The 22,072-nt window shown below is 34.5% G+C and overlaps 1 protein-coding gene across 1 annotated transcript in view; it reads left to right on the forward strand.

Annotated features, from left to right (window-relative positions):
- LOC145671203 (uncharacterized) overlaps window positions 1-18,713 on the forward strand; it is a 59,633-nt gene extending 40,920 nt beyond the window's left edge. The window contains exons 3-6 of the mRNA XM_081740061.1: window positions 3,963-4,113; window positions 5,323-5,507; window positions 8,672-8,929; window positions 15,869-18,713. Of these exons, the coding sequence (XP_081596187.1) occupies window positions 3,963-4,113; window positions 5,323-5,507; window positions 8,672-8,929; window positions 15,869-16,090 (816 nt within the window). The 3' untranslated portion in view covers window positions 16,091-18,713. The remainder of the gene's footprint in view (window positions 1-3,962; window positions 4,114-5,322; window positions 5,508-8,671; window positions 8,930-15,868) is intronic.
- The last annotated feature ends 3,359 nt before the right edge of the window (window positions 18,714-22,072 follow it).

The raw sequence follows: 22,072 nt of genomic DNA on the forward strand, positions 1-22,072 counted from the left end.
CAAAAATAAAAAATAGCTATATAATACAAGGTATAAAATTCATGAACAGATGACTAATACACATGCAAAATTTACGGATTACTCAATTTAAAAATAAAGTGTATGATTGGTTAGTTGCTGTACATTACTATAATGTTAAGGAATTTGAGGGAGATAAACATATATTGGTATAGGTAAAAAGGGAAGTTCTAGTAGATTTTTATTTAATGTTGTCTATTGTCTGTATACAGACTTAATGACAATAAAAATATTCTATTCTATTCTGTTTCTGTGTGTGTAACGAGTTTTGAGTTTTTGCTAGCCGGAAATCTTGCATACGAATATGATTTATGGTTTTACTGTTGTGTTCGTTTATACTCCAAATTTAGTGAAACATTTTGTTTCCACTAAATATGTTTGCAGATATCTGTGAATGTGTCTGTTTCCAGAAAATATATATATACACAGTGGTCTACTACTACTTTTTTTTTTAGTTGTCCCGTTTTTAGCTGTTAAAATCATGGTAATCCTCTGGTGACATATCAAAGAATGAGAATGTTGAAAGAATGAACTAACATTTAACAATGTTTTTCTTTTTTAATTTAGCCATTTTAAGTATAAGTACCTCTGCGGTTTTATTTCTGTCCGTATTGATTTCTCGTTTGGTAGGGAGGTTGGGCCCACCACATAATTCCATATATTTATGTTGAGATAAGTGCCAGGAGTTATAAAATTTTATAAAGTGATAAAATTAGTTGCTGAACTTCAAAAAAATTGAAAATAAGTTGCTGAACTTATACATTAAACATGGAATAGCGTAAATGCTTAACTTCTAAGGCCACAAGAATATGTATAACAGCCCAAACTTTTATCAAAACGAAAGCACACACATACATATTTATAATTGTGTAATAACAAAAATATAAGATGAACATCCCAGATGTACGCCCGACTTCCAGCATCCATACGTCATGGAATCAATGTTACTTCAAGAGTGAATGAACTCCAGGGTAAATAACTAAGAGTTTCGATGTTGAAGATACTTAGGCTTCCGTACACAGTTAGGCCCTTGAAGATGGTAAATATGAGATTGATGAATATAAATCTCCATTCCTTGACTCGGGCCCGGGGCTATTCATACAAACCAGGATCATGGTTCCGACTTTCATATTCTCCACGGCAAAACTTTGGCTTGATCACTTCAATCCAGCGAATTGAGTCGTTAAGGTGGTACGTAACGTACAAAGTAAATCAAAGTTAACTTAAGGAGCGTAATAGAAAAATCATGGACTTCAAGTCCTACTCTTGCCGCTCATTCTGATAGGATTCCAATTTTTGTGCCAGTACAAATACTTAATAGAACAACCTATTATTTTCCGAATGGCATTACACTTCTATAACAGTCATTCTAAATAGTCTGGAAGAATTGTTCATTTTAAGAATATTCACCGTCCGCAAGCGATAAAATATTGTTTTGGGCTAGCTCACTGTGATCATATTAAAGGTGAGTAAAGGATTGACTATCGCCAATAGATAACAGCACCGATCTTCATCTCTTCAGAGGTTCCTCGTGGCAGTGTGGTTAGTGTACGCATCTTTGGAGGGAGTGACCCGGGTTCAATTCCTGGCGGGAGCTCATGTGGTTTAGATGCCACGTTAAGCTGTAGGTCCACGCTTCATATAGCCTTGCTGCTGAACGGGACGATAAATTCAAACTCAACTCAATCCTATCTGTCCATATATTTTGTAGGGAAATATCCAATATTCACAATTGTTCAATTAAATTCAAGATATTTAAGTTCAAACATTACCCAAAGACAAGATATAAGATATTTGCGGCAAAGAAGGCCCAGTGCAAAACTTCATAGGGTAGAATCAATGTAGGAGAAATCTGACAACATCACAAACAGCGATTACTCACACAATGCCTGCTTAAGAGAGTTCGTCTTTTCGTGCATGGTTAGACGGAAAACTGGCAGTATTGAAGCATTGAGAAGCCAGTTTCCATGTGTTGATATAATTTAGGGGGGCAGAGTAAGTTCATTTTTTCTGTGTAGAATAAAACTAACCCGAAATATCTTGCATATTTGTGAGGATCATAGTGTTTAGTATTTGGCAACTTGAATGTGTGTTACTTTGTTATTCTTTCTAGGGATGGCCACAAAGTTTCGGTTCCGGCGGAACCAGTTCCACGAGGAACCGGTTCTTGAAGATTCGGTTTTCAGAACCGGTTCTTGAAGATCCGGTTTTCATAACCGGTTCTGAAACCGGTTCCGGGCCTGGATCCAAAAACCCGGTTCCAGAAACGGATCTTAAGAACCGGTTCCAGACCTGGATCCGAAAACCCGGTTCCAGAACCGGATCTTAGGAACCTGTTCCAGACCTGGATTCGAAAGCCCCCAAAGACCCGTAAAGGAGGCACAAAGTTCACCTTCAAAAATAATGCAAAGAAGACCATGCGCTTGTGCCTTCCCCGCCCAAACCCGCTTGTGCCCCCAGAAAAAAAAATTGGTCCACCAGTGGGTGTTTAGCCAAATGAGTTGGGCAGTTTGCCTGTTTAGCCAATGAGTTTGCCAGTTACCCAGTTTATTTAGCCAAATGAGACAAGCTGCCGCCGCCTGGGCGCCTGCCTGTCGCTTCCACCATTTCATCTAGCATATTGTTCACAGCTTGCCAGCAGCTCGCGTTTAGCGTAGGGATGGTAACAAAGTTTCGGTTCCAGCGGAACCGGTTCCGCGAGGAATCTGTTCTGTTTTCAGAACCGGTTCCAGACCTGGATCCGAAGAACCTGTTCCAGATCTGGATCCGAAGAACCGGTTCCAGACCTGGATCCGAAAAACCGGATCCGTTCAGACCCGAAAACCGGTTCCACCAGAGACCGGTTCTGGCCATCCCTAATTCTTTCCTGGCCAGTGCCAGTCTCTGTAGTAGGGCGGTCTGTCGTGTTCGGGCCTAGTTGTTGACTATGGGGTTTACAGGTTCGAGTTTGATCGTTGTTGAAACTTAGTGTGAAATCTGTTTCCAATCGTGGTTTGTTTATAATGTGTCCAAGCTTAATCTTTAAAATTCACTTAGTTGCAATGATATAACTACCTGTAACGACTGCATAACGCAAGGGAGATTACCTCTATCCTTAATATTTCATATCCATATTGTTACTAAATATCGTTTTATTATTAGTATTTAAAGCAGACCCATATCCAGGGGGATCTAGGAGGTCTGGGCCCCCCTAAAATTTTGACGGTAGGCTTGCAAATGAACTATAATATGGTTGGATTGGGCCTCCCTAACTTCTGCCGGCCTCCTACATTTTTGGGCTGGCTCCGGGCCTGATTTGAAGTGCTGTAAAAATATTAGGTGATAATTGAGTTCCAGTGGTCTCTCAGGTACTAAATTTTACTTTTCAAACGGCGGGCCCTATTTACCTACCGCGGGTAATAGGGCTACTTTGTATGTTTCTCTTTTAATACGTTTTTCATACATTTAGCTCAATGTGTAAGTTAAAATTAATATACTATAAGATAGATAAAACATTGACAAATAAAATGCATATAAATTTTTGTCTATTACATCATATGTATTTAAGTAATAAAGCATTTATACTTAGGTGGGCCTTATTTGCCGCAAGTGTCTTATAATCAGAGAATAATTTGTGCATTTTAAATTTATTTTATACATTTTAGAGTGCAATTACCTCAGACAAATGCTTCCAGTAATGAAACTCTCTCAACAGGAAAGAAACAAGATTTAAAAAACTACATGAATTATTTTCCGAGTATTGGTTGTATTTAGACTATTTTTGGGCAAGGGATATCTTTTTTTTTTGTTTGTTTGTTTGTTTGTTTATTCGACTGAATTGTTGCGAATATTGTTTCTAACTACTAAGTACATTGGAAAGAAAAGGGGAAAGTTCTGCCATGTATTGATAATTACCGCTGCTTTAAACTCACATTACGATATTTATTATTTCTTTTTCATTTTAGGCTGTGCTGATATCTGGTGGTTGGAATCGTCAACTGAGCGACATGCAAACAAAGCAAAATGTGTTGAATGTCTACTCAATGCTGATACGTAACGGATTTCAGGAAGATAATATTAAAATATTCTACGCCAATGGAGTAAAGCCTCAAATAGGTAATTACTCCTCCACTATCAATATTAAAATGTTTTATATTATTAGCAGGTTACTGTTGTATTGCTCCAACTACTTTAATAAGATTGAACAAAAGTCAAAATTATACAAGTCCTTGCGTAGCAATAATAAGGGGATTTGGTAGTTCAATAAATTTTGCCCATTTTTGGATCAAAAGATCGAATATATTTCAGGCAAAAATTTTCTTGTACGCCTTATATCTGGAGAACTACATACAGTGCAACCAAACCAAAACTATCATTTAACTCAGCATGATGAGCTTATTCCGTGAAAAATACGAAAACTAGATTTAGGGGCCGTTGAAAAATTTTGTGGTTCCTGATACAAAAATTCAATATATTTAATTCAATCAAAAACTTTCTTGCACGCTTTATATCTGGAGAACTACATATAATGTAGACAAACCCAAACTATCACTTAACTCTGTATGATGTGCTTATTCCGTAAAAGTTACGAAAACTCGATTTAGGGCCGTTCAAAACTTTTGTGACCCCTGATCCAAAAACTAATTACTTCCCAATATCACAATCTTTTGATACATTTTTGGATCATTCTTAAAATTCTTGTTACCTAAGTGTTTGTTTAGTGAGAAATATTAGTGGTTCAGTAGATTTTAGCCATAAAAGCACACTCAGCTTAATGTACATCGTGTTTCCTCCTTAATAACCATTACTTAAACATCTAACGCACCATATTAACTATTGGAATGTCAAAGGTATTTTATGTTGCATGATTAAGCAATTTTGATGTTACGTGATTTCAATTCTCCACTTCACGATAGCATTACAAATTCAGCACTTAAAAATAGCTCCACATAGACACATTTAAAACCACGGTAAATACCAGCTTAGAAATCTATAGAAGTCAATATTAGTACATCTTTAAAATATAATTCTCATTACTTTTTCTCTACTTTGCTTTTCATTATGTACGTATGATACACAAAAAATTTTTATTCTTATTATTCCATATAAACGTAAAAGAATAAAGTATACAATACTAAAATAATGATAATAATAATGATAAATAATGATAATTTCCCTTCATTGTTGAAAATACAATAAAAACAAATTGCGATACAAATTTAGGTTTGTTAACAGTTTGTTGCGCAAGAAGAAAAATCCCTTATATATATAAAAGAAAAACTCTGTATATATATTTGGATTAATTTGTGTAATTGTATATTACAGATGAAGAAACAGGAGAAGTATTAGAAACCGGAATGTTTCCATCGATTTTGAAGCTTGCCATGCGTTACCATATAAGGACTTTGTGTGAAAACATGTATTGCGCCGACTCATTGGTTATTTACTTGAATAGTCCTGCCCGAAGTGACGGTGCGTCGCTTCTCTGGGATCTCGATGGGAATGGAGAGGTACGTTTATTTCTTCAATCTTGACACGAAATTTGATATGAATTTTAATTGAAGGGTTGAGAGTCAAATAAACTTCTATTTTAATTATCATTTTGGTGGAAACTGAGAAATCGTAATTGCGTTTACCTCCATTCATGAAAATGTACATGGTGCTTTAATTGATTTATTGTAGTATTCTAACATTTCTATTCAGTACCTACGTTATATAACATGCGTCGTAGAATTTGTATCTCCTCACTGGGAATAAATTTGTGACCAGGCTCTTTGCTTACTTGGCTACGACGTGATATTATTGAGTTTGAAAATTTCATGTCGTAACATAATTATAACAATGTTCTTAAATATATGACACTTGCATACACCGTTTTTTTATTTTTTATTTTGTCGTGGATGCAACCACTCTAGTTATCGATCACATTCGGAATGATCTAATAAAATTGTGATGATGATTTACCTCAAGGAACTCTTTTTTTAAAAAAATAAAACAGGTGTCAATCTCTGTCTATAAAGAAATCACAGACCCCGCTCACCACTACTGTAAATCTCCGGGATCGTTAAACCTAACGATTTGAATTTTTGTTCAGATCTTCGTAAACCCTAAACTGGAAATAAGATAGGATCTTGTGAAATTCACTTAAAATATATATATATATATATATATATATATATATATATATATATATATATATATATATATATATATATATATATATATATTACTCTTACGTGTTACTTTTAAACTACTGGACACCCAGACACCGAATTTGATATATGAGTGTGGTTTGATCTACAAAATACGAATATACAATTCACTTATGTGAATTCAATATAGGGGCCTAGAAAAAAGAATGCAGACAAAGGCAGTATATACTGACCACTGTGGCACTCTGCTGGTGCATTTTTAGCAAAAATCTAAATAAGTTAACGAAAATAAATACCGGTACGTTTCCAATAAAATATATTATATCAATGTGTACCTGATGATATGATTCACAACATACAACAAAATATTAATGGAGTGTCCTATCAATTTTGCATATTTTTCCATATTCTAACGATCTTCAACTAAAATTATTTTTTGCAGTTTGTTTAGAGTTTAATACTGTTCTTAACATTTAGACTAAATGTCCTGGGTCTACAATTAATTGTAAAATAAATGACATGTATCAATCACCGGAGATTAAGAATATTGTTTTCAGGAACACTTCGTATTCCATTTTGCTGTAGTTCTCGATAACATGAGGTGACCCGAAACTCGACAAGCTTGCTAATATTTTAACTTGTAACATTTAGCGAGATGCATCTGGAGAATGCTTGCTCCTTCATAATGTCTTAGCTTATCAATTATCATTTTTTCTCTTAACCAGCCAGAACTACATTTAAGTGACGAGTTGCTTATTTACTTTGCATTTTTATGTTACTAAATTCTAGACGAAAAAGTTAAAAATAGTATTAAGCAAATCGCAGAGAGGCAGTAAGGTATACTTCACCTCATTTTCATGCAGTGATTTTTTCTGGCGGTCTTAACAAGGAGGTGACGAGAAACTTCGAAAATACCAAATAGTAAATATATACTTTTATTGAAAATCAGAGTTTTTATTGTTTTCCCTTTCCTTTTTTCTTTATAGAGAAAGAGTTGCGAATGTTTGTTCTTTGTTGAAGTCCCTTAATTGTATTCAAAAACCACTAATACTTGGGGCCTTCTGTCTTTCGCTCGCTGGCACTTTCTCGCCCCTCCATGTTTTGTTTCATTCCTTTCTCGCACGGTAATATAAACCATAAAGACTGAACTGACCAGATTTTTTTTTTTTCTGAAAAGGCTGACCTTCCACAAAGAAATAATCCCAACAAATTTGTCTGTCGCTGAAGTTCGACTAAACTGAAAGCCATTACAAAAATTCTGTTGGGACTCCATCTCTGTACTTTCTCCTCCGAGGAGCCTTTGCTCAGTTCCTGTTTTAATGTATCCAATTAATTGTTTTTATTCATTATCAGTAAGATGATTAAATGAAATCACCCTAGATTTTTTCGCAAAGTTTATTTATTAATTTAGTAGAGGTTTGTAGAACATTCTGGTAGCATGATTAGTATTCTTAAGAACATTATGTGAACAATGTACTGTATGTGTGTTGTTATTGAAATTCAATATTTGTGGAACTCTTGATGCCTTTTAAAAACAAAGAAATGCAGCTTACTTTCCCCTGTTTACAGAAAGAGAAAAAAGCGAGAAACAAATCACTAAGAAATATTGATTATCATTACGTTTATTGTATTATAAAATCAATATAAGAATCATTTTTAAAGCATCTTTATATGTATGTGCGTAAGAGTGTTTACTTATAAGACTGCAGTGATATGCTTATGGGCATTATTATTATTATTATTATTATTATTATTATTATTATTATTATTATTATTATTATTATTATTATTATTATTATTAGTAGTAGTAGTAGTAGTAGTAGTAGTAGTAGTAGTAGTAGTAGTAATAGTAATACCCTGAAAGTTATGCAACTTTTTAACCATTATGAACCTGAAGTCCAGCGTACCGGCACCTTTATTTTTAGAGTGTATATGTGTAAAGTGTATTTCTTTTATACATTGGCAGTTCGGCAAATTCTTTGAATTTCCCCTGCTGGATTTTACAACAGTATCTCTTCCTCCCCTATTTTTTTTTTTTTTTTTTTTTGACCGCATTTGCGGGGTTGCAATGTTGCAGCACCCACTGTCTCGTGTCTCTTACTCTCTCTCTCCCAATACTATCGCTAATGTGAAACAGATGTCAGGCCTCCACATTTTGCTATAATCGAGTATAATATATGTGTATAAGAAAACTATATACGTTGAACAGCAATCTTCTAATCACTGACTGAAAGGACAGCGTTTGGAACTGTGGCAACTAAGTACTCCACGTGGACTTGACGTGCGGTTGTCAAATGCTGGAAATGAGGGTTTTGGTTGGCCATTTAGTGTTTTTCACAAGTTCCTGCGGACGATGACTTATTTATGGCACTAGCCCCCACACGTAGAAAGCGGCATCCTTTATATATAAACTACACATGTATAGATGGAATACACTTTACTATAATATATACATCAATCTTGCGTAAGTTATTAAAATTTTCGAAATGATATTACAATGATTGTTCTTTGTTTTATTTTAGGTAGATGAGACAGAGGTATACACAGTAAAGGAACTTCTTAGAGACATTCAAAACTGCTTAGCTCGGCAGGTGGTGTTATTGTTAGACCAAAGTTTTTCAGGGGAGGTAGTTCAAGCTCTGTCTAGATCTCCACAGAAACATCACAATGTTCTTGTGTTTGCTAGCAGCGACGATCAAAAGCCATCTTGGAATGGAGAATTCACAAGTCATTGGGTACACTTTCATCATTCTCATTCATGTGCCATGCAAGTTCATGAGGTATGTAGACTATTCATAAGATTCATGTTTCTTTCTTTGACAAATTTGTATGATTCACAAACTTCTGTGCTAAATATCCCATTCTGATTTCTGACATCTGTCAAGTACCGTAATTGAAGCTCAGTTTCAAATTATCACGATTTCTGATGTGAATTTGATCGACATCAATTTTATTTCATATGTAGAATCGTTACTTTCAGATTAATAACGTGCTTTTAATTCGAAAATTTTAGCAAAAACATATTGAGAAGTATTATATTACTCTTAATTCCAGCCATCAATAATGTTTTGGCAGAACATCGTACAGTTTGAAAGTCGGAAAAGCGATAACGTGAATTTCACATTAGCTCTCAAAATACTTCTTCGAATACATCTTTCCAATATATTAGCTCTTCATCATTTAAATTTACTTTTAAACTTCTTACTTTTCAGTAATCATACGATGCAGAACCCAATTTATTTATTTTATTTTTTATTAACGAACACAATTCCAGATATACCAGTTTACATTGGACTATCTAACAAATCTAAGTGATGAAACATAATGCAATAATAATAACAATAATGACAATAGTAATAATATATATTAGTAAAACAATATAACAATATGTAAGTGATAATAAACAGGTTGGCAATAGCTGACTAAAGTTTATCCACCAAAATAACGTCATAGTGCAGAGCTATAATTATGCAGCAGAATTAAATAAATCTGTGAGTGTATATGACATTTCCTTGTATAGTTTAGGAAGCATGTAGAACAGAGAACGTTGAACCAGTGGCGGCGGTTGGACGTTAAAAGTGAGGGGGCAAGACATGATCTGAATATTTTATATAAATGTTAGTTTTCCTGGTTGTTTCTAACATTTTGTTTGACGAAAGGTTGTATAACTAATAGGATACTATATTTTCAGTTAAAATACCGTATATCGTATATAATAGTTTATTAAGTAAATTGAGAAGAACAACGCAAGTAGATACTAGCCCTTTGTACTCTTAAACAACGAAAGTGTAAGAAGAGATTTGATTCCTTGCTCATGAACATCTTAAAATTGTGTCTGGAAAATTGTGTGATCAGATTATTTAATAAATTTGCAAAACAAATAAATAGAAAGGATAATATTAATCATAGTAATGAATAATGATGCTTGTTTTGCAAAAGTTATATTGAAACTGAGGATTAATGAAAAACTTAATATTTAATTCCAAACATGATATTAAATGTATGTTATTACTCTTAGAAAATGAAAGACAGTAAATACTACAAGCATATGCTACGACATTTAAAGAAATATTTGCTTTTGCAACTTCTTGAAATATGTTCGTTGCCATTAGGTGCAGATTTCACTTTCTTGGAACACATCAAAACACAACAATACTTACAATCCACACTTCAGTTATACAAAATAAACTTAAAACCTAGAATTATGTTCAATTTACTAAATTTTATTGTATATACACTCGTACATCCTTAAACACAACACTTCACTCGTATATTACACTACAAAACAATGGAAAAGGTAGAAGTTGTTTCTTATCACGCTCTTTTTAATCGATATTCCTTACTTTAGAAAGAAGAAAAGACATTTTAGGAACTGTCAATTTTTGTGCAATTAAAGAATAACTTGTGAAATAGGCCCTACTTTTTTGCATAATGTTCTTTCGATTAGCTTCAAAGCGGCTCACTAACATATCGAGCCCTTGTAAGAAGAAATGAAAGTATGCTGAAATTGTGCTCCAATAGGTTATTTTTTGGGGTTATTTTCTGTGGCGATTAAAACGCAATTACTGTAGCTTTCTTTACTCCACGGGAAGACAACCAATACGTATTCACGCAACAGCAAATATTATATGGCAGCATTTTTTCCTATTAATCAGTAACACATACAAAATCGTTATATTTCCAAATGAAACTATATACATTAATTGGTTACTTAAAAAAAGTGCGGGGGCAACTGCCCCCCTTTGCCCCCCCTAATCGCCGCCCATGCGTTGAACTATTGAAAGTCTAGATCGTACTGCATGAAAAAGATATATTTGTTGTGTGTTTGCCTGAAGGGAATTCGGAAATACAATCTTGAGAGTAGCGTTTTGGACCTGAGTTGACCATTTGGGAGTTTATACAGATATTTAGGGTCACTGATGAGGAGTGTCAGGTAGTTAAATATTTAGTGTTTGTAACAGTTCACATTTTGTCATCACACGTGTATGTTTTCACTGAAGTATATTACAATTAAGCTCTTCAGTATGACGCCAACAAGAGAAATGTGCAAGTACATAACATAGTTAATAAAATTAAGTCCAAAATTATGATTAACTGTAAACCATAATATTGCCCAAAGATCAGGGGTGAAAGTGGATCTGAAAAGGTAGAGGGACGCATGACGTCATGCCGTCTCCCGTCCTTATCTTTGCTCATTGTAATTTTTTTTAGGAAGTGGAGGGACACCATATATACTTCTGAAAGTGGGGAAAGGCATCCTCCCACGTTTCCCCTCACTTTTACTCATACCAAAAATAATATATTGACATTATATCAATAAAAAGAACATTCCCAGTTCAATAAAATTACATGTTTGAGGGTAAATTTACATGGTAGTTTTCGAGGAAATCAAACAAAATGAATTTTTATGGCGATTTGACATGTCATTTGTTGTCAATAATAATTAACAATTTTTATTCCGCTATTACTGCTTATCTTTTCGTAGCGGTGACATACATACTCCCAGTACTCACACAGATCTACTAGTTTCACACACAGGTTTACTAGTTCCACACACAGATCTTCTACTAGTTCCACACACAGATCTTCTATTAATTCCACACACAGATCTACTAGTTTCACACACAGATCTACTAGTTCTACACACAGATCTTCTACTAGTTCCAGACATACTGTCTATAAAGCAAAAAATAAACTGAACTGAAATATGAACACGAATACGGCATTATGAATTTCAAGACCATTTAAATATTATTGTAAACCGGAGTAACCCACCAAAAAAGCTTCGGATTACTGAACGGACCTGATTACAAATAGTACACTACAGGGTGTATGATTTAAAACTAACCCTGAATAGAAATACATATACTTACTTTTTCTGCTACAAGTGGTGTTGAAAGTGTAATCCATTGATATTCAGGAACGCTTCAATCCTCTTGAACAGGGTGTTCAATATTCTCTAAAGCTGGTCCGCAGTGATGTGCACAGTGGTGTTTCGTATTTCATATTCAATATTTGATTTCAAATCCACAACGGTTTGTAGGGTCAGTTTTAAATCAAACTTCCTGTATGTTTACTTCTTTGTTGGTTATGTAAACTCGAATGCTTTTGTAGTAACATATATTTATTTGACTTACTACTGCTTAATTAATGTCTAAATTGAGTTTAATCGAATTGCACTCCTTTAAGTGTTCAGATGATCAGAGAAACAACTTTTTTTTTTTTTTAAAGTATTCTTTAGTATTTTCAAGATAGAACATAAATCTGATGCACTAAGACAAAACAGAACCCATTAAATTTGTCACCTAACTCGACCAAGTGCTTAATTTAACAACTTGTTGCTGAATCATATAGATAATCATGTACGACTTTTACTTTAAAAGTTGACCACTTCTATAAATTGATCCTATTTCGTGGTAACACGGGTGATCAACGAAACTGGGTATTACACTCAGGATGCTAATTTCATTGTGGCACGTTAATTTAGACAATTAGAAAAAAAAAAGAAAACACACAAATTGAAAGGTTCCTAGGCTTTTTTCCGATGGTTCAAACATAAACTATTTCAATAACGTTCTGTCATGTACATCAATATAAATAATTATAAGATGAAATAATATTCGATATCAAAATTTCGTTGATATAGTGTGATCACAAGAAATAAGTATCTCAAAGAAGGATATGTTCACCAATGATATTATGCTTATGATACTCGTATTTTATGAGGAGGAGAAAGAGAAAGTGAGAAGATAGGAATAATTAAAAAGAAAAAAAAAAGACTGGAAAAGTTATTAGACAGCGACTATTTGTTCTATTCTCACATGAATAGAGATCTCTGCAAAAGTTGCATCACTTACGTCATTTAGGTGTTGGCCACATTTGGTATATGGCTTACTGGGTAATTGGGATACTTCCAATAATTTTACATTAGTAGAGCAATTATAAAGCTTTTCAATTATGTCATTAAGATCACCTATTTCTTTGTTTACGCATGAAGTGTGTGATAAGTCGTATATATGAGACTAGCAGCGTTCACCCCGCTTCGCTGCGGTCACCCCGGAACGCAATAAACTTTGTTACTTAGATAATTTTTACTTTTTCGCTTTCAAATTGCAGTAAATGTTAACATTATAGCGCCTGTCATTTATGTTAACCCGCCGAGTGACCCGCTTCGCTGCGGTCACCCCGGAACGCAATAAACTTTGTTACTTAGATAATTTTTACTTTTTCGCTTTCAAATTGCAGTAAATGTTAAAATTATAGCGCCTGTCATTTATGTTAACCCGCCGAGTCACATGGTCATGCGGGTTGCATATAAATACGTTTATTTTTACCTATGATGAACTAATAACAAAGGATTTGTACGTATGGACACTTGAATGGTCAATTATCTCAAGACACTGGTAATTAAAAATTAAAATGATATGATAAAAACCATCTAGGGTCCAAATCCTAACAACCCCCCAAAAATGAAAGAAATTGGTTCAGCCGTATTAGCGTGATGAGTTCACAAAGGATTTGTGCGTTCTCTTTTATATATATAGATAAAATTATTTCATTTGTATGTACCAACTTGGGCAGATAATATCAGATAATATTTCACCACAATCCCTTCGCTACAAATAAGTTTGCAACATAGAAACAAACTTACCCCTTGTTTGCATTTTATACTTTCTCATGATGTAACACACCATATGTAATATTTACTGTTAATATATCAAATGATTTACTTTTTTGTATTTTGGCGTATACAGTGTTATTGGACACATTTTGAAATATAGTTAACTTGGCTTTGGAACACTGCATCTCGTCTCTGCGAAAAACTGTTCAGATTAATTTCCCATTAGACACCAGAGCAGAAATGCACTACTCCACCCACAAAATTAACATAAAATTGTGAAATTTGTTCACGGATTGAATATCCTTTCAGACAATAGTTTAATGAAGGAGAATTCTGGGCTAACTTTTAAACATCAAAATTTGAAATTAAATCATACTTTTAATTGCACTTTCGCATAATAATATAAATAAATAAACACAATTAAAATAAATAATAAACAAACTGTTCTTCAATACCAACAAAATGTAATAGTAATAATAATAGTAATTTACTAAATGCAATTCCAATATACTAAAAAAAAACGGTTTTCAAAAATACTTATGTATGAGGAGCGTGCCGAAATTTTTTAATCAATCTGAAAAATTAATTTATTTACATAAAACCTTTTACAACTTTTCAAAATAGTTCCCACAAGCAACAATACACTTTTTCATTCTTAATAACCATGAGTCAAATATGTTTAAAAATTAATTTTTCAGAATATCAGAAATTTCATTATTATACATTGCGATAGTCTCTTCACCTGTTTGAAAGCGGCTTCCTCGGAGTTTTGAGTTTTGGGAAGAAGACAAAGTTACACGGAGTTAAATCTGGAGAATAAGTCAGATATGGTAGAATACAGACTCCACTTTTCTGTAGAAACTCCAAAGACTTGGTTGCTTTGTGTGGCCGTTCATTGTCGTGATGACGAAGAAAGTGATACAATGAGGACTTTCGGTTAGCAGATCTCCAATCTTCAAAGATATTCGCAAGATAATAAGTAACGTACCACTCTGCTGTCACTCTACGTCAATTACCTTACTGTATAGTTGCAACATGGTCGGTTTCAGAGAAAAAGTTGCGCGCTTGTTTAACTTTCGAAGGTGGAGTTTCATTTTCAAAACACTGTACTGTCGACTGCTCTTTTGTTTCGGGATCATATTAGTAAATCCATGTTTCGTCATCAATAACAATATTATAAACGTCTTTCATTCACCTCTGCGAAAATCTTTTAAGCATATAGCTGCACCACTCCACACGGTCATCTTTTCGCTCAGGCGTAAGCTCGTGTGGGACCCAGTAATTGCAACGCTTGGAAAGGCCGAGATAATCATTTATTATGGACTGGACTGCAGTTGATCCAATCTGCAAGATTGACTGAATTTCCTCGTATGTGATATGGCGATCCTCTTTTGCAAGATTTCTTACTGTGGCGACATTTTCATCTGTAACTGCAGCGCTAGCGTCCCCAGAGCGAGACTCATCTGTCAGGCTTTGTCAACCGCGTTTAAATTCCAAAAATCAATTAAAAGCGATTGCGCGTGAAGGAGCAGAGTCTCTGAAACAGTTCTGTAAACGAGCATGGTTCTAGTGTTGCAATAAACCGTAAAATCTTAAAAGATCATTGCACATAAATCACATCGCTCGATCTCCATTGTTGTCAAATGACAGGTTTTAATTAGCGTACAATCCCACCTCTCTAATTTTCAAACAAACAAATCTGCAGACTTTCACTTATATATTACACGCTCTTAAACATGCGCTTTTAAACATGATACCTTTCAATACGACAGCGCCTTTTATATTTCTGTATCTAAAAACTTTCGACATGTTTCCCGTATATAAATACACCCAAAATCCATCTTAATTCCTTCTTATGAGATAAGGCCCTCCCCGCTGGATAAGGCCCTCCCCGCTCCGTGTAATGTAGTCCCGGGGTCGATTTCCGGTAGGAGAGCTTTCAATGTACGGTGGTTTGATAAATATTTAAGACTTCACAAAATTAAGGTAGCCTACATTTTCTATAAATTATTCTCATACTTGTATTTCTGAAAACAGAAGAGAGCTGTCTCTGCTGTCAATGTTCTTATAATGTTGTTGTATTGTTATTTATTTCTAGGCATCGATGCATGCTGTACGCCATTCATACCCTACCCACTACGACGCCTCTAATGGAGACGTTCATCTGACGTTATTTGGAGCACCTTGCGATGTTACGCCACCTTTTACCAAGTATGAACTTGAAGAAAAGTACTTAGGCTGCCAGAATATCCCAACTCGATTATGGATCTCCAAAATGCTATCAAGCAGTAGACAGAAGCGATCGAGCAAAATACGCTGAAGAACTTACTTTAATGTATTGTTCTATTGTCTGATTCTTGTAATGTATAGCACATCTGATTGAACATTTTGAAAGGAAGAGTAGTTAATTTTACAAAGATGTACTCTACTCAACAGTATATTAAACTTTAAAATGCAATTTATTAAAGAAAATGTGAAAACTATATTTGCTTGTCAAAGCATCAGACAGAACAAAACTATTCCCAAGAAGAATTTATGTTAGTTCTCAAATATCTTCTTCAAGCCTATGAGCATATATGAAGTAGAATCGCAACTAACATTCAAAGTATTTTCTTTGACATAATATTTTCTGTACTTATCCAACTATTAAGAAAAGGAGAAAAAAGTGAAATACTTAGCTGCATTACTACGGTGAAATTAACGAACGGACATGTCTTAATAAGCTTTAGTTTCATTTATGTATAAGTATACATACATGAGAGAAAAGTCATCTAACATAGATACGTGCATATCATATTAAAGGTACATTTCAGATGCTGCTAAGAGCTAACATGTTAAGAAATATTTTGTAATATTTTTCAATGATCTTCTGTTGGAAAAAGGGAACGGTGTACTGACCTATATTACAGTAACTGTACGTACATGATATGGATTGAAAACTAATAAAATGTTATTTATGTCTAAAATCCAGCAACATTATATTGTATTATTACAAGATCAATATTATTCGGCTCATTTCATTTCACTAATACCATTTAAAGGTGATTAGTGGTGCTCTATAGACATAAGCCCTAGTGAGCTATGAGCTATGAATTGCCCTCATAAGTATTTAATTATTTGTATGTAAATTTTATGAATAAAAAAATTACGACATAAGTTGTAAAAAATAGAGACACAGTCAACTAAATTGCCTGTTGAATGTGGTAATTGTTTTGAATTTAATTATTCGCTTTATATGTCATTAATGTCACTAAATATTTCACACTTGGTATCAAAACCGTTAATGTAAGAAAAGCAAATCTTAAAATTCTTTAAGTATTACTTGAGTATACATTCTTGAATAGTAGTATACGTCATGATGGCGCTGTTCTAGAACTCTCTATTTATGTCTCATGAATACCAACTTTACCTTATGTTGTTGGAAGTTAATCATTATTATCTAACACCAAATAACTTCTTCTTGTTATATTGATGAAAGCTAAATATTATTAATATCTAAAATCTAGCAGCCTTGCCTTCTTATTCTATTGAGGACTCAATGTTATTTGTCTCATTACCAGAAACCTTGTTTTTATGTTGTTGAAAATTAAATACTATTAATGTCTGACACTGACTAACATTGCATTCTTATACTATTTAAAGCTCAATATTATTTATGTCTCACGACCAGTACCTTGTCTTATATTGCTAGTTCCACAGGATAACAGTCCATATTGAATCTAATTTTTATTAACATTTCGTAATTACGAAATAGCTATCTTGTAAATTACCATGCAAGCTGGATTCCATAATATAGCTGATTGTCAACTAAATGTAATCTATTTAAATATTTGACATTCAGAGGTAAATGATTGTGCTCAGAAGAAAGATTCTAGAACATATAGTAACAGATCCAGTGAACGAACAAGATGTTCATAAATATATTTGTATAAGTATTACAACCGTTGCATTTTGCAGAGAAATACATAATCCAATTTATAAAGTTTATAAGAAACATGACCCTTTTCTCTCTCTACAATGCTGCGAAAGTGAAGTAATGCAACAGTTATTAGTGTCGTCTTATATTTTGTCGTTTGTCTAAAGTAATATTCTCATATTTCTAATAATCCAGGCTAGGAAACTTTGGTGGGAAGAATACTTTTACTCTCTCCATTGCTATAAAATATCTAACCAGTACAAAATCTATTTTTATTTTATTTCTGTTGGATGTACCGGTAATGATGGTTAGGAACGTAAACCACGTGTCGAATTCTCAGTATTGTATTTAGAAATGTTTGAAATAGGCATACTGTTGAATTTATACTCTCTCTCTCTCTCGGTGATAATTTAAAAGTTCAAATAAAACAAAAGGGAAAATTATATAATGTGTTAACAACAACGCAAAATATGTAAAACACAAAATTATATATATATATATATATATATATATATATATATATATATATATATATATATATATATATATATATATAACCGATAGTCCTCGTTTTGAAATTTTCTATAGTACAAAATATACGTATTTATTTTCAGGAACGGTAATAGGAGACAGAACGCTATTAGGTAGAAAAAATAGTAACATATATATCAGCTTACAAAGATATCTCATTTCATGTGTCTGTATAATATTACTTTGTATATATGATATAAATGATCATTACTTTTCTATTCCTCTAATTGTAAAGTTATCTTAATATCATCTTTAAAGTAAAGAATCGTATAGCATAAGTAAGTTGTATGTAAATATTAGCTGTGATGATGAGAAACACAACGATGGAAGACTGTTTTAGTATCAGAGAAGTTGTAAATAACTTTTATTTTATGTATTCTTGTATTAAATTTGTAATTAAACTATATTTTTTTCCTGGACAACTCACGTAACATTTTCTAATGATGATTCCTGAAAGTATTATTGTCTTATGTGTAAATGATTGAATCCAAAGTAAATTGAGTTTTTTTTTTTTTTTTTTTTGAAATTTAATATTTGCATTTTATTTATTATTCTTACTTTCTGCCAATAATTTCGTTTGTTGAAATTAGGCGAACCGAATATTTATAAGCTTCACTGACAAAAATTAGTCACCCCCTCTGGTACTTACGTTAATACCGTGTAGCGCCGCCCATGGCCTGGATAACTGCCTGGATGCGGTCGGGAAGGGAGTACGCAAGGATTTGCAAGGTCGTCACATCCAGTTGAACCCACTCACGGAGGATAAGATCACGCAATTCCACCAAACGTCGGGGATGCTGATGTCGACGTTTCACTCGCTGTTCCAACTGGTCCTACAGATGCTCAATTGGGTTGAGGTCGATTTTGCGGGCCATTCGAGGTGTGGTAGGGTACCTGAGTGTTCCTCAAACCAGTCACATATGGGTCCAGCTCTGTGAACCCTGCTGTTGTCGTCTTGAAAAATGGGTGTGTCTATAGCAAAGTCATCGCGAAGAAAGTAACTGAAGGGCAACACCTGTTCGTCCAGGATGTTCAAATAAACGTGTTGGTTCATGTTCGTGGACACCTCAATGAGTGAGCTCACCCCGTAGTACGAAAAACACCCCCAGAACATGACAGACTCACTTCCGGCCTGCACCTGACCTTCCACACACTGCGGGTGAAATGCTATATGTGGCCGTCGGTAGACACGACGCCGGGCGTCATTCGAATACAGGCAAAATTGTGATTCGTCAGACCACATGACACGGCGCCCGTCTGCTACTGTCCATGTTTGATTATTATTGACCCACTGCAGACGAGTAACTTTATGTGCATGTGTGAGCAGTGGCCTTTTGCGAGGTACCCAACTCTATATGTTCATTGCATGGAGTTTACGTCACAATGTTCTCCCGCTGACAGGTTGGACTGGGCCTACATTCACGGACTGCAGTAATTCCTGGCTGGTTCAGAAACGATTGCGATTCACAAGCCTGGAAACCCGTCTTCGGGGCCGATCTGTGAGGATTTTTTTCCGACCACAGTTCTGGCGTCGTGTTTCATGGCCACATGTGTTACACCACTGCTTGTAGACACGTTGAACAGTCCGCCGCGATACACCAACAAATCCGGCAATTTCCATCACTGTGTGGCCATAAGCACGGCCAAATACGACTGCCCCTTTTTGCCACTTCGTCACGTCCGCGCTCATCCCCATCTTGCCGCACACACACAACTTCGATCGGTTCTGTGTCACTCCACAGTAATGCGCTCTGATAGCCTCGAGGCAGTGTATGCACGTTTTGCCATGTGATTCGACCAATACGCCATCTGTGCCTGTTTGCCGATGCATTCTTGCTCTCGCCCGGAGGTGACTAATTTTTGTCCGGGTGCTTATATTAGTCTCTCTACTTCCATGTATAGCTGTAGCTGTAGCTATAGCCACATATATAGCTGTGGCGTCGTTACGTACTAAAAATAATTAAGATTTTAAGAGGGTTATCAGTTAAGAAAAATCTCTTTCCTCATAGCACTTTTCAAAAAATAGGTAATTGTTCTCCAAATTTTTGTTATTTTTCAAAATTTTTGTTCATCTGTTATTTCGCAAATTGTAAAACAATGATGAGTCTATTAGAAATTTCATGCTATGAGTTTGATGCATAAAACTAAACAACGTTGTTAGCAGTTATTTTTTATTTTCAGTTTGAAGGACATTTTACTGCGTTATATTCTATTTGTAGTTACTCTTCAACAAATTTAATCATGGCTGCTATGGCATGTGAGGGCCATGACCAAATGCTTGTATGTCCGCTTTCTCTTATAAATGCGCCTGCACTTACCAGTGGCTTCTGTTAGTGGCGAATGTACCCTGGAGCTGTTAGTACACCGGGTTGTAGACCTATGCAACTTTTCAGGTGAAACTATTAATGGGAAAGAAAACGATGGAGCATGTAACAATGTCTCTTGTTTTTCAATGATACTCTATGCGTTTCATGGCTAATTTAATCTCTCATAAGACATATTTTCACTTAGGAATGCTCCGTACATATTCACAGAGATGTCCATTTCCAAATTTACCCTGCCCCCCCCAAAAAAAAAAGTAATACAGGAGACCGCAATTGGTTAGTATAAAACCAAGATAAGTTGCTTTGTAGATCAAAAACTTTAGGATTTTTTGCCATTCTTAAAAACATCATTATGGTATAATTCAAGGTAAGGATGGAGAGAGATTTTTTTGTTTGTTTGTTGATATCAGACGAAAAAAAAATACCTTACAGGTTACAGAATCAACTAATATTTAAATTACCTTTACGAGAATTCTGTTGCACTGTGGAGCAATATGTTATGCAGTTAGTGTTGCCCACGAAATTTCCCGTCTCGGAAACGAGACGAGAAATAGATTTTAAATTTCTAGAGAAGATGAGAAACATGACAAACATCGTCTCGTTTTCGAGATGTGAAATTCCAGTAGTCTATTTAGACATTAGTCTACAAAAGTCATAGATTTCAAATGTCAATATTTCCCTTCATACTCGCATCATAAAACAGGTGATTGAATTTACTAACTTGGAAGGATGCGTTATCACTCTTTGAAATATGTCTTCCATATGATTCATCAGGCAGGTTCTCTTATAATATTTGGTCCACTATTTATATCTTCCCTAGTTAACAGAATGACAGAAAACAAATTAATATTTGGTATTTTTAGCATTAACTTATTATATTGTTCCACTGTGTAAATTCTGTCTACCCGTCTAACCTATCTTTTAATCTACTCGAAGTCCTTATCACATGACAGGTAGGAATGTCCAGGTATTGGGGAGTATGTAATATGCTGGATTATTTCCAGTTCGGTTACAGCTAGTAGCATTCTCACCACGCTGTGATTTCTCTTCTGACCCCCACAACCATCACTGAGGATTATCAGATTTTCAACAGCATTAGTTTTGTGTCTTTTGATGTAATCTACTACGAATGTACATCTCAGGAGATTTTTTCCCTGTACCTTCATGATATACAAACAACTCTACTTTATACCTATAGACATGAACACCCATAATTGAAGTAAATAAACTATACCTTGGACAGGAATATTTAGAGAGCCAGATTTTGCAAGTAGTCAAAAGATAAAACAAGATTTTTCTGAGAAATCAGACCTTATTGCACGTAATTTAGCAGTAACATCCTTCATTGTTGAGTAAAATTTCTTTATTCGGCGCCTATGTACCCTTAACTCTGTAGGAACCGCTCCTTACTTGTATCACATAAAGACTTGTTTTGTAATTTCTGACCCAATTCTCACATATCAAACAAAATATATCAATTTCAGGTCTTTCCCTCGTGTCGAAAGTTCTCGTTACAATATTTAAAAAAGAA

Source organism: Thermobia domestica, chromosome 15 (genome assembly GCF_964235325.1).
Source record: "Thermobia domestica chromosome 15, izTheDome1.hap1.1, whole genome shotgun sequence".
NCBI classification, from domain to species: Eukaryota; Metazoa; Arthropoda; class Insecta; order Zygentoma; family Lepismatidae; genus Thermobia; species Thermobia domestica.